Source organism: Buteo buteo, chromosome 23, assembly GCF_964188355.1.
Source record: "Buteo buteo chromosome 23, bButBut1.hap1.1, whole genome shotgun sequence".
NCBI classification, from domain to species: Eukaryota; Metazoa; Chordata; class Aves; order Accipitriformes; family Accipitridae; genus Buteo; species Buteo buteo.
This window is the reverse complement of record NC_134193.1, coordinates 18,839,609-18,852,847: the sequence shown is the minus strand read 5'-3', so window position 1 is coordinate 18,852,847 and position 13,239 is coordinate 18,839,609. Positions and strand designations below refer to the sequence as shown.

Here is a 13,239-nt window from a genome sequence, read left to right as displayed (position 1 = left end):
TGCCAGGCACAAGGCAGGACTAGATTAAAAACATGCTGGCTCCAAGCAACTCTATCTCCACCAGAAGCAGGATGACCTATTGCAGGTGCAGCATGAAGTAACTATCACAGCCCTGCAGGGATGAGAGCTGTCAAACACCACAACTAATGCCTCAGAAGTTAAAAATCAACCGACACTTCTCAGATGGGGTTCTAATCTGTTTTTATTTTTTTACACCTAGTTTCTACCTTGCAAACTTAGCGTCTCTGATTCCTACTAGCATCTGAGGACAATTCACATTGATTGAAGAGTTAGATCAGCAGCTTGCCAAAGACCCTCAGTTCATCCCCACTGAACTGCCCCTTCTTACAGAACGAGACCCCACCGGTCTGGGGATTGAAACGTTGAGTTGAAAACCTCCTGGTGTGGCATACAAAACTGAAGGCTGGAGAACCTGCCCTGAGGTAATTTCCATTCTTCTTTCCTGAACTCTAGAGCCTCCATAAGGAAAAATAAACCTTATCTAGAAGGAAGGATGAAATGTTTTATGTCGTATAGTAGCTGCATTTCAGCAAAACAATAATCCTTGTCCACGGTTTGCATGAAGTGTTATGGGGTCCAAAATGGGAAGAAAAAAATGACCTTTGCATATTCATCAAGCAGAAAGCAATCCAGTTTTGGGTGCCTGCCCTGGAGTTTCCTTCCAGGACTTCTGCAGTACGGACCACGCCGCTGTCCCGTTAACGTCACTCCACACACACGAGAAGCACTTTTGAGACCTTTTTATTCCCTTTCGGCACATTCGGGCACTTAGAAAACCTTTTCAGGCCGGAATCCGGCACCAGGTTCCCGACTGCTGCCGCCGCACGGCAGCCTCAACCGGCCTGTCCTGAGCCCAGCCGAGGCCCGCGGCCACCCGGGGTCCCTACCCACACCCCCGGGGCGCCGCGGGCGGAGGGCAAACAGGGAACACGGAGGGCCCTTAGCCGCCGGGCAGGCCAAGCCCCAAAGCCGGGCCGCCGTCCCCCGGGCCGGCCTCCACCGTCCCCTCAGGCCGGGCCTTGTTTACCGGCCGCCGCCCGCTGCCGCCCCGCCCCGCCCCGCGTGACGTACCCGCCGCCCGGGGCTCCTCGCGGCACCGCCCCCAGAATCACGCGACCTCCTCAGGGCCGCACCGCTCCCGCGCCGAAGATACCTCCGCCGCGGGAGAACGGGTGGGCGCGGCGGCCGTCACCTTACCCCGACTTCGCCTCCCAAGGGGAGAAAGGCCCTTGAGGGGGAAGAGAGGAGCGGGGCGGTGAGGGACCGGCGCGGCGTCGGGCGAGGGGGGGAAGTGAGGAGGGGAGGTGGGACTAGTTTTGTGCGGCGGAGGGATTCGAGGGGAGAAGCGGCCTGTGAATGGGAGGGGGAGGCGGAGGCAGGGCCAAGATGGCGGCGCCCTGTGGGTTAGAGGAGCCCTGAGTGGTAAACAGCTGAGGGGAGGAGAAGGAGAGGTGAGTGCGTTGGGCCTCCTCCTTCCTCCCCCAGCGGGGCGAGAGCGGAGGCAGACGGGGCGGACGGAGAGAAGGAGGCAGAGAAAAGAGTCGAGGGGGGAGGCAGGGAGAAAGGGCTCGGGGAGGAGGCGGCGGGAGAAAGAGAAGGGGCTGGGGGGATGGGGAAGGCGAGGGTAAAGCCTGGCGGGGGGGGCGGTGTTCCCCCCCGCCGTCCCCTTTCCTTCCTTCCCCTACAAACTTGCTCTTGGTCGCTACCCACCCCTGCGGTGGAGGGGCTGCCCGGGAGGGGGGTTGGGCTGGGGGGCGATGCCCCCCCTCCCCCCCCCACCTCCCCCTCCCCCCCTACCAGCCAGCGCGCCCCTTGAATTTTGCGCGGTTTATCGAAAAAGGTTCAGCACTTCCGTTTCAAACGCTGAGTAGCGATTTCCAGACTTGTCATGCCTCAGTTACTTGCTGAGGAGGTTCCCTCGTCCGAGGTTAGGCGTTAAAGCAGTTGTTAAAAGTCTGTCCCCTTGGTGAGGAAGGCATTTCTTATTTCCTTGTTCATGGGTAGGTAAGTGGAGTCAGGATGTTGTTTACTTCTACAAGAAAACATTTTGCTTCCTGTTATCACAAAGAACTTGGAAGACTGCAGTTCTGAAGTTTTCACCCTTTGTTTGCTATGGATGCACCGTCTATCATTGTTTTATCAGTTTAGTCAGTGCTTCTCTTCTTATTGTTTGTTGTGTTGTTTTTTGTAATGAGTCTTTTACAAGGCAATGAGTGAAAGAAAGAACATGCCTTAAAGGAGTATATGATTCAAAACCTATAGGAATGACACAGAAACCGGGATCAGGTTTTGTGTGCAGAACTGTTTCCAGAACTGCTGTTTCCAGAGAACCTTCCAGTGGATGCTAATACAGAAGGTTTTCATTCTTTGGTCTGATCCTGAAGTTTCCTGACATTAACTTCGGTGGCAAGTTGTTAGAAATCCATCATAATCGATGCGCTACTGAAGTGATGCCATTAGGTGGAAAAATTCCTCTTCAGTTTACATGTATGAACAACTAGAAACTGAATCTTTGAAAATTCAGGAAGTTTTAATAATTGGTGCAAGCATTGGGGATACATACTTCTGTCTGCAGTTGACTTTGCTAAGCAGCGATCAGGTACACTGCTTATCAGAAACAGCTATGCCACGTTTAAGCTTAAAGTCATGAGCTTAAAATCTTTTATTCAGTAAAACCCTCTTTTGGTTTGTTTTTATTAGTTTGTTTGTTTTAGGTTTTTTAGTTTTTTAACAGCCTAGTCAACCCAGGACTAAATTGCCTTTATGGGGAGTTGCACAGACTTACTTAGGTGAAAATACAGTCAGACTATCTAATGTGTCATGAGATAAGCTTTAATCAAAATGATTTTATCTTTGGCTGTGTTTAATCCTGGCTCCTTAACTCTGTTACTTGAGAATTTACTTTTATGGTGACTAATAAAAAGTAGCATTATTAAGGGTTCACGAGTGAGATATACTGTTTAACTGCAGATGTTTTGGTGTTTAAACAAACATTTGAGTTTAGTAAGTATTTGTAGCTTAAAATGAATGCTGGCCCTATTCAGACTGCTGGGATGTTGACTTGTACGGATCCCTGAAATTCTTGAAGCTGCCAAACACCTTATATGAGCTGGTGATGTCATTACCAAAGTCAGTGTCTAAGAACTGAATAGCTTATAACATACATGCCTGTGCATGTGCATGCACAAGCATACATACATATATATCTTTGGAAAAGATACCTTCTGTAATAAGCAAATCAAATAATCAGAGCACTTTTTAATGGTGGAGGCAGGGGAAGGGTACTAAATTTTCTGGCATGTTGCAGACTGGTGTATATTTTTTGAAAGAATGTTACAGCTTAGGATCTTGGTATGCTATGTAGCTGCTATATTTTCATGTAGTTTAATAAACATAACGAGGACAAGTAATAATACTTCCTTTTTAGCATAAGCATTTCTTTGGGTAGCTCGTTAAGATACAGAGCAAACTTCTTGCAGTGGTGAACTGCTATCACTTTCCTGGATATTATTATTTTTTGGTTTTAATTAAAAAGTTACACATCATTTGGTATTGTTCTGTGTAATGCCTACTTTAATTCCTAGAGTAGTTAAATGCCTCAACTGAATACACTAGGTAGTTTGCAGTGGTTTCAAGATTTACGGAATTGCAGCCTAACTCTCTGAATATGCTTAAAGGTTTCTCTTGGTGGCAAAAAAAACCTGCTGCAGAGATTTAGGAGTTTTGCTCCTTGTGATACTGCAAAGTCTAGAGCTCTCTGTTTACGTGTTCATTACGGTTCCTTAGTTGAGCTTATTTTCCTTGTCTACTGTTAATTGAATTGACATAGAAAAACAGCGCTTGGTCTTATTTATTTTCTATTAATATATGCAGTTGTGTATAAGGAATTGAAATTATTCCCTTTCAGGATAGTAACTGGCTTGTTAGCATGGCTTCTGCCAAAGGGTTAAGTGTCAGCTCTACCATGTTTGGCCTTTTTTTTGACATCTATTGCTTTTAAACAATTTTCCCTCTGACAGAAATTTGATGCGTAGCAATTAGCACAGCGTATTAGCACAGCATAGTTTCAAAAGAATCTTAAAAATTGCTGAATATTATTCTCCCTCGTTGTTTGGGGTTCTTGGGGTTTTGTGATCTTCCTGTTCCTGCATCAGTTAAGCACCTGTAACAAAGTGCAGGAGAATGTATATAATATCAAGTTATAACTATAAATAATTATTGAGTTTAGGAATGGGGTCTCATATCAGATCTTAAAATAACCAGAAAAATATGGACTACTAGAAGCAGCCAGACACCTTCACTCTTTAAAAATGAATAAATAAATTAATTGTACTGCCAATTCAGTTTGAACTGAGGTTTAAAGTGTTTAGAGTTATTATTTCTGGGTGATGAAAAAGGGAATAAATGATCAGCTGCTTACTGTCCTATTGCCCCTAGTGGTTTTTCTCCCTACTGTCACTTTTCATTCATTGCTTATGTCACTTGTATAATGACAGTGTTTAGTTTACCTGTGAAGAAAATACAAAATTGAGAATTGTTAGGAAATATGAAACAGGCTTGGATTTTTGTATATCAGATAGGAGTGAGTGAGGCTTATTCTTCTATGGCAAACACTTCAAAGATTTGAGTGAGAAGAGCTGCTTTGTTGCCAGCCTGAATTTTTCTTTGAAAACAATGATTGCTGTAAAATACTTCTGTCCTCATTCATGGCCTCTGCCAAAGCAGTACCTGAGGACCTTATTTTATCTGCAGTAGAAATCAGATGGAAAAGTGTAAGTATTGAGGTCTTGGCTTCACTTCATTGCTGTCAGCAGTGGTCTTATGTTGAAATCCCCCTTTTCTCTTCAGGCGGGGGGTGGGCAGAGAATAACTATTTACTGGCGTGCCCCAAATTTAACTTATGATTAATGAAGAGGGATGAAATGCTGATGTTGATCCCCCCCAAATCGGTGCTTCTGGTGTCTGAATTTCTGCGTTGTTACAGCAAATGCTAAGGACATTCTGGGAGGAGTGTGCATTTATGTTGAGTGTGTCCCCCTTCTCCCCACCCCTCAGAGAAGCATAACTGGCACTACCAGCTGCTTTTTCATTTGGCTTGAGATAAAAATACACTGAACAGAAGAACATCTTCTCTTGACAGAAATACTTACAGAAGTCATAATCTTTTGAAATACTCTGCTATATCTTTTTTTTATTTAGCCTTTTCCAATGAATATTTTTACAGTCTTTTCCTTTGTCCTGAGTTTGTAGCTTAACTGTATTGTGTTGTGGTTAAACTAGCTACTGAAAAATTTTTTTAAAACAAACTGGTTCTTGGCTTGTTGGCTTCTCCTTTTTCTCCTGTAAGCTGGCTCCAAAGTTGTATTGGTACTTAAAATGAATACTTTTTACTAAAATTTGCCTTTATGAAAGCTCTTGAATATAAGAAGCTTGCTATTGGTGTTATATCTTCCAGTGAGATTAAAATGTTGCATTTTAAAAGGTATTTAAACAGATTTTTTTTACTCTTTACTATCTAGTGCCTTGGATCTTTTATAGAAAACTGATTTTAAAAGTTAGTGAAGAATCAGTGGCTCAAACCATATGGAAAAGTTACTGACTTTATTTTAATCCTGTCAGTTCCAAGCATGGCTGCAGGGATGTGGAAGTTCTTCTACTAGGGGAATGATTGCAGTAGCTGGGAATGGAAGCATTAAAGAGTCTCATCTTCTATACTGTGTATTTGAGAAGAAAGACATGGTCATGATGTGATACTGTAAAGGTTTAAGGGAAATCCTGTTCGCCACAGATGATGTATCAATCCCAGGTACAAAATGCTTTGGCATTCAATGGATGATCTTGCTGTCTTGCAAGGTAATGGAATTTCCTTGACCTGGCCTGTCCTGAGTTCCTTATCTGCAAGATTTGAAAATCGCATCACAAATTACTGGTGGGACTGGTCATATAAATCACACTGACACCATGGGCCCTGGGAACTGTACTTCATCTACCAGCATGCAGTGTTTTCTGATTGAAGCTAAGAGCCCGTTGCCTGTAAGCCAGTTATTCAGCTGTGTTTGCTTAAAGTGTGACGCGATTTAAGACTATTGCTGGAATTTCCTGGTTTGTTATTTGTGTTGGGCATCATGGACCCAATATGATTAGAGGATCTCAGGCTTAACTTAGGATTTCAAATCTGTTCCTGACGAATGACTTCACAAGAGATCCTGCATTGAGAAAACTGTGACTTGCTTTTTTTAAAATGTGGCTGTTTGTGTATAGCAGGGTGACAGTATTATACTGGTGTTTATGTATCTTCAGCAGACGAACTTTCCACCTAGTGAAGTACCTACGTGTAACGTCCCATTTTTAGATGTGGTTTGAAATACTTTTATTAATATTTTGAATACAGGCTTTTGGAGTGGAGATTGCTCCACTTTACGTAAAGTACTTCAGTGCACAATTGACTGACTGACAAGTTTATTTAAACTACACTGGATTTATTGGCACAAGGTCACTTGAGCCATCTGTTTTAGTTTAGGGAGCTTGGGAAATTATTAGTTACCTATGTGTATAGTTATCAGCAACTAAGCTTGCATTATCAACCTTGCTTTTATTTGATCGTAGTGTTTGTGCATGCCATCAGGCCAATAGCATAAAGTTTGAAATCCTCTTACCTCCTGAACATTGAAACTGGTGTTTTTCCCATCTGTCTGCAAGTGTATTGTTGAACCTGACTTCCAGAAGCCATCTAGAGTGTCTGCAAAGGCATGTTTCTTGATTTCACCATGCTATAGTTTTTCTTTTGGCAATACCAGAATTGAAACTGCTGTTGAGGTTTTCACTGGTGTGATGAAGATCTGGTCCAAGTATAATAGTAATACTAGAGGAAAATAAGAAATACAAGCATTCTTTTCACTCCGGTGGGGGGGTGGAAATCAAAGAAAAGAGAGTTGACAAGGTCTTTATGGGGTAAAAAAGCAGAGACTAGCATTTATGCTGCTTTTATTCTCCAAACAGGTTTTGCTTGCAGCTGGTTTGGGGGTGTGGTCATGCATCTCTTTTGTTAACAAGACTTTAAACAACTAATTCTTGTTGCTTAGGAAGCTGGTGAATATATATTGCTTAACCATAGCTGAGACTGTATCCTGATAGAAATTGAGGCACCTATGTTAGCAAGCCCTTTATGGCCGCAAAGGCAGTGTTCTCAGAAATAAAGGAATAGATTACTTGTAGTAAGCTATTTCACCATATATAGTTCTGCATGCATTCTGGATATCTCAGTATAATTGTAATTTAGTAAATTAAATATCACAGTGGTTATGAGAAACTGAAAAAAGCAGTTGACTCCTGAAAATGAGTAACCAAGTGGAAGGTTGACTCCTTAGGTTGCATGGATGAATGGCTTTAAACTTTTTGAAAGGATGGTGTCACTCTTTGAACATTCCTTGCCTTCTAAACAGCGAGCTCTTTGAGGAAGAAGTTGAAGCTTGGAAGTCTGCACAATGTAGACAAAACCAGAACCCCAAACCACAACAAATCCCACCTCTAATCTTTTTGGAGAACAGTGATCCATTCTGTTTTTGAGTAAAAAGTGACTCTTCTCTCCTACCCCAAGTTTCTATTTTATTATCTTTAGTTGAAAGTCTTGCTTACACTACCAGCCAGTTTTAAGTCTGCAGTTTTTAAGGTCTTGCCAGCATGGGGCTTGAAAAGAAATAATGTTTAAATCTGAAACACTTCAGTGAGCAGAATCTGCTAGCTGCTTGTAGATGAACTGAAATTTTATTTGGACTATTCAGCTATGCAGCTATGATCATTGAAAACTGAGGGTGGGGTTTTTTTGTGTGTTCTGGAATGGTGATTACTGGAACACTTAAAGTTTGTTCCTAATGAAATGCCTGTTGCGAGTGTGGTGCCATATTATCACCTTTGAATTTGCAATCAGTGCCAGATGAAGTAAGCTGATGTCTTGTGGCCCTAATAAAAGTGACCTTGGGCAGTTCTGCAACTACAGTGATATGTTGCAAATGACAAAGTTTACTGGTAGACAGGTTAACTCCTGCTGTCCAGTAACATTGTTAAACATAAGTTTTCAAGAAAGTAATATGTATATAAGTAATTACAGCATTATCATTTAAAATAGAGCACTGATATATGGTCCTTGGCTAATGTCTAACAATGTTTTGACTAGAATCTAAAGGCTTAAACAGTTATGGTAATTATTCTAGGTTCAAAATTTAGTAGGATGAGAGAAGACTTCTTTGTGTGTAAGACTTTACTTATCATAAATAAAACTCTTCAGCAGCTTTTTGAAGGTTCACAGTACAAAACTACAGTCATGTGAAAGCCATCTAGTTTGAGGCAATTGCACAGCTTAACCCTTGGACAATTCTGGAAAGGGCAACTATACAACACCTTTTGGTGTTTTTCAGACTAAGGGCTGACTTTCTTCACGCAGGAGGTACATAGCTCTGCTATTCTTAATAAAGAACTTGATGCTGTTCTGAATATAAAAGGTTTGATGAGGAAGAAGTAAATTGTGCTTTTTGTTAATCTCTTCATGCTTTTTCTTTATTAGTGATCATGAAAGGTGTGTGGCTGACAGCATTGCAGACAGAAGCTCAGCTCGTCCACAGAACAGGTGCTGTATACACAATTGCAGTAAAAAAAATTCTTGTGTGTAAACTTGGTATGTGTCAGTCTTGTCTTCCATGGAGGAAGTGAAAAATGTGTGCTAGCTGGAAGTAGGAGGAAAGAAGAAGCCCTTGCTAATAAAATTAGATGTGATGTGAAGCCAGATTCTTTCTGCTGCTGGGAAAGGTTCAGCATAGGATTCTTATGGATGAAGAAAAACTTGATTCATTTTGTGACAGATAGATGTGATACCTGAATCCCTCCATTGCTGGTACATGGGAGGAAGCCATCTTAAAAGCCTGAAATGGCTTAGGTTTACTCCTGCTTAGTACTGTGAAGCTGACCAGTCATGTTATCTGCACACTGTTGCATTTAATAATCTATACAGTTTTTGCACTGCAGGGTTTTTAATATATTCACAAATTATACACGTGAAAAGAAGGTGAGTTGTGCTGCTAAGATTGTGATTTGGTATGCACAGGGTGGCCGAGGAACAGCAGCTGTAGTAACCCTAACTGAGTTTCCTAACAGCTGCAACTTGGCCACATTGCAAGTATTAAAGTACAAATCTATTAGTATGCAATAATGCGAAGCCAAGGGCAGTGAATTTAATCTAGCCGCGGGAATGGAGAAGGATCTTGCGATGCATATTTTCTCCAGTCTGTAGACCACTATGCAAAGGACTTGAAAGGTCGGTTGAGGAGGAATTGCTGTAAGAAGGCAAGAATGGAGTGGTTTCAGGGAGCTATTTGCATTATATTCGAAACTTTAGTCTTAGCTGACTGACCTGGAGAGCTAAAAAAATATGGTAATAGAATGCTCTGACAGTCTATATATGCTAGCTGAGGTCTTACGCAAAACAGATTAATGTCTTTCTTAAAAAGATGAAGAAAACCCTGCTTGTGACTCATTGGCTTCTTTGGAAACTTTCCTCTTACAGCTTTAATTGCAGGTGTGTAAACTCTAGGAGTCCTTTTAGTGTTAAATGGGCAATACTGCAGAAAAGAAATAGTGAAGTGATGAGAGATTTAAGATGGAAAGGGAAAAAGGACAGTTCGTTCATCTTTGCTCTCTTCTCTCCTAGTCTGGTAGAGAGGCACCAATGAGGAACTTCCTGAAGTTTTAACCTCCACATTCATGTTAGTACGTGCATCATGGCACAGCAAGGAAATGTTGGTGAGCTCCTCTCAATGCTGGATTCTCCAATTCTGGGTGTCCTGGAAGATATAACAGCTGCATTCAAAGATAATCTCATTTGTGGTATGTATCCTTTTATGTAATTTGAGGAACAGTTTTGCTTTTATACCAATAAAGGTAGAATAATGGGGTTCTTTTTTTATCAAACACAGTCTTTGCAAATGCAACTTGAAAGAAACTCTTGATACTTGAGTTTGAAATTGCTTTAAGGATTGAGGCTTCTCTTCAGTCCATTTTGCTTAATGGCATGCCTCTTGGAAGGTCTGTTATATAATTGTTAAAATGCTATTATAAAATTACTAGCTTTTCCTGGGGCATAACCTCAAGTTGTGAGCTGATGAAACTTTCTTTGTCAAGTGTATCTAGAGAGAATTAGGTGTCATCCACATTATGGGAACCAGTGGGATTTTGTTAATTTGAACAATAAACAACAAAAAAACCAACCCCAAACAAAACAACAGACCCAGACTTTCTTGAAAAAAATATCGCTGCTATTAAGGCATCCGTTTTGTTGATAGACCCTTTTCAGAGCATGAGAGCACTGTCAGTGTCCTTGTCCCTGAACTTGCTCTCCTTTATCTGCTGAAGGCGGAGAATATAAAGTTATTCCTGAACTCTTTACCTGTGCTGGATAAAATAGTGTTGCAGTTCAGCTGCCTCCAGGTTTTTAAGGTTAGACAGTAATTGTTAGTTATTAAAAAAACTAGTTACTTTCCCTGAGCCGAATGCTATTGCTTAAATGCTCAAGAACTAGAAAATGTAGTTGAGAGGTCTCATTTTCCTAAAGGTCTGGCAAACCCTAAGTACTGATTGATGTTATAAATGGTGTAATAAGTGTTAAAAAGTTGTGCAATGTCCCTGCAACAAATGCTTCATTTTTAGTGTATTGAGAATGTATGTTTTTTTTCCTTGCCATAAACAAACTGATAGACCGTGGACCTATGCTTGTGAACAACCTGGTGGACTATTACTTGGAAACCAATTCTCAGCAGGCACTGCATATACTGTCCACACTGCAAGAGCCTCATGACAAGGTAAAAAAATTCCATTATTAAGTATGGCAGATTTTAGCCAGATATTGAAGCAGCCTTTAAATAGCATCTGTTAGGACTCTGTTTTCCATTCTGGTATAGAATTACCTTGTTGTAGAGATGTAGTATCTCTGTAGTAAGAGTAGTTAAGTTTTAAAATAAAATTTCAAAGGTCTCTGTTTCTTGGGTTGCTTAAACTGACCCAATTAAGCAAAGAACTTCTATAAATGAAAGTCTTCTGAGGACTATGTTGTGTCTCTGCAATGCTACTGCTGCTTGTTCAATGCTGGATGTGTTAACCTAAAACAAATTGGGTATTTTGAGAGCAAGTAAGGATTTTTAAATAGATTGAGAGAATGGCACTACAAATTGTTTTACTTCTGCTGACCAGAATTTTTTTATTATTTATTTATGATAAATGTTTTGAAGTGCAGTGACTGCTTCTGGACTGAATAGTTTGCATTTTGTTACCAGCAGACTTAAATTTATTGCTGGGTTTTATTTGCTCTTGGATCCTGTATATTTGTAAAATGCCCTTAGTTTCTTTAGTTGGCAATGGCAAACTGCTGAATAGAGATTGGTGAAAAAGAATATATACCATTTAATATAAATACCTTTCCTTTTTCTACCACTCTCTGTAAAATCCTCTATCAGCATCTACTGGACAAAATTAATGAATATATGGGCAAAGCTGCTACTCGTTTACCCACTCTCTCTCTGCTGGGACACGTGATAAGACGACAACCATCTTGGAAACATAAACTTTCTCAAGCACCTCTCCTACTTTCATTACTTAAATGTCTCAAGGTAAGAACTGTCAGTGTTGTCCATAAAACACTTCTACACCTGATGTAAACATACATACTTGTAATGCACGGCATTTGTCTACTGTTCTGATGTCATTTAGTTAAGCTATGAGAAGAGATAAATGTTGATTAAAATGCTGAGCCACAGTGGAATTATATCAACTAAATACTCTGTGCTGATCCTGTTATTACTGACAATCTTGTTTATAAAAGCCACTGCCGCTATATAACTTTGAGTTAGGAAAGTTTACTAAAACTTTTCTAAAAGTAAGTTAAAGACAGAGGGCCATCGGTGAAGTTGATGGATATCTTGGATGTGAACTTAATGAGAAGTTGTTAACTTGCCATTAGCACATTCTGAAATTTGTGCATGTAAGGTAATATACTCTCCTTGCAGTGTAGATGGGCCATGCAATAGACTATTCTGTGGTGAAATTACCTTGCAGTTAGCAGACTTTCCCTTCTCAGCTACAGACATGCTGGGTTACAAGAAGGTAGCTGTTTCCCCATGCTTTGGGGTTTTTTTTCCTCATCTGCAGATTTATCAGTTATAATATTGTACAGTATTGTAACAATGAACAAAGAATGGAAAGTGTTTTGAGACCTAGAATACATTGTCAGTAATACCATTTAATATGATAGTGAAGAATTTGTATTAGTCATTTAAGTCACATTAAAAGGCATGATGTAGTCAAGTGCCAGTGCTCTTCAAAACAAAAACACAATGAATTTATAACTGCCAAAGAAGAAGCTACAAGTGCTGTTACTGGAACTCCTGATGTGCCTGATGAGTTCTGTTATCCTTTTCAGTGCGAGTCTTACCTGATTGTGAGAGGAGTGAAATGTGTCAAAGCTGGTGGGAGTAGAACAGAGATGTGGAAGTGCTAGGAATGTGTACAGAGGGATAGGGATGGACTATGAAAGGTTATGTCTGACTGAGGGAGAGTAGAGGCCGTAGATTACACAGAGGAAGAAAAATCTGTAACATTGAATATGTCCGATCAGCCCCAGTGGCTCTTGGGAGATACCAAGACCACCTCAGTGGCATCTGGCCACAGGCTTACCTGTGCTGTTTACGCCCCTATCCTGACAAAGCAGAGCTACTACCAAGTAAAATGTGCATTAAGTTGGGGAAGCAAGTAGGGACCCCACTGGGAAAGAGTTTGAACGTTTTCTGTATCCTGTCCTAAAATCTGATTCTCTATTACTGTTTCATCTAGCTAAAGATTTTTACTGGCACATCCCTTTTTCTTGGTGTAAGCCATGGAGTTCTAGTTATTGTTTGAATTGCTGCTTTATGAAATATTTAGCAGCTGGAGTCATCAACCAGGTTTGACAGAAAAGCTTTTGACCCTTGTGTTGGTAATTGGCCAACATCCTTGAATACCCTGATCAGATTTGCAGTTTCTTAGGCTCTTAATGCTGTGGTTTTTAGCTCTGGGAAAGAAGGAAGGTGGTACATAAGGTGCTTCACATACTAGTAATTTTTCTTTCTACTCAGTTGTGGAACTGTGGTGCTGTTTCCTTTTTAACTAAGTCAAGTCCTTATAGAGAAAAGCAGCAGCAGA

At 40.9% G+C, this 13,239-nt stretch overlaps 1 protein-coding gene across 7 annotated transcripts in view; it reads left to right on the top strand.

Annotated features, from left to right (window-relative positions):
• Positions 1-421: 421 nt before the first annotated feature.
• TSC1 (TSC complex subunit 1) overlaps positions 422-13,239 on the top strand; it is a 29,140-nt gene continuing 16,322 nt past the window's right edge. For 3 of the 7 annotated variants that reach the window (XM_075055611.1, XM_075055612.1, XM_075055607.1), the window contains exons 1-5: positions 1,356-1,472; positions 8,582-8,644; positions 9,722-9,897; positions 10,765-10,868; positions 11,520-11,672. In XM_075055611.1, the coding sequence (XP_074911712.1) occupies positions 9,792-9,897; positions 10,765-10,868; positions 11,520-11,672 (363 nt within the window). In that variant the 5' untranslated portion in view covers positions 1,356-1,472; positions 8,582-8,644; positions 9,722-9,791. Of the gene's footprint in view, positions 444-1,123; positions 1,277-1,355; positions 1,473-8,581; positions 8,645-9,721; positions 9,898-10,764; positions 10,869-11,519; positions 11,673-13,239 lie in introns of those variants that run through there. The other 4 variants (XM_075055609.1, XM_075055608.1, XM_075055610.1 and 1 more) reach the window with 4 other exon arrangements.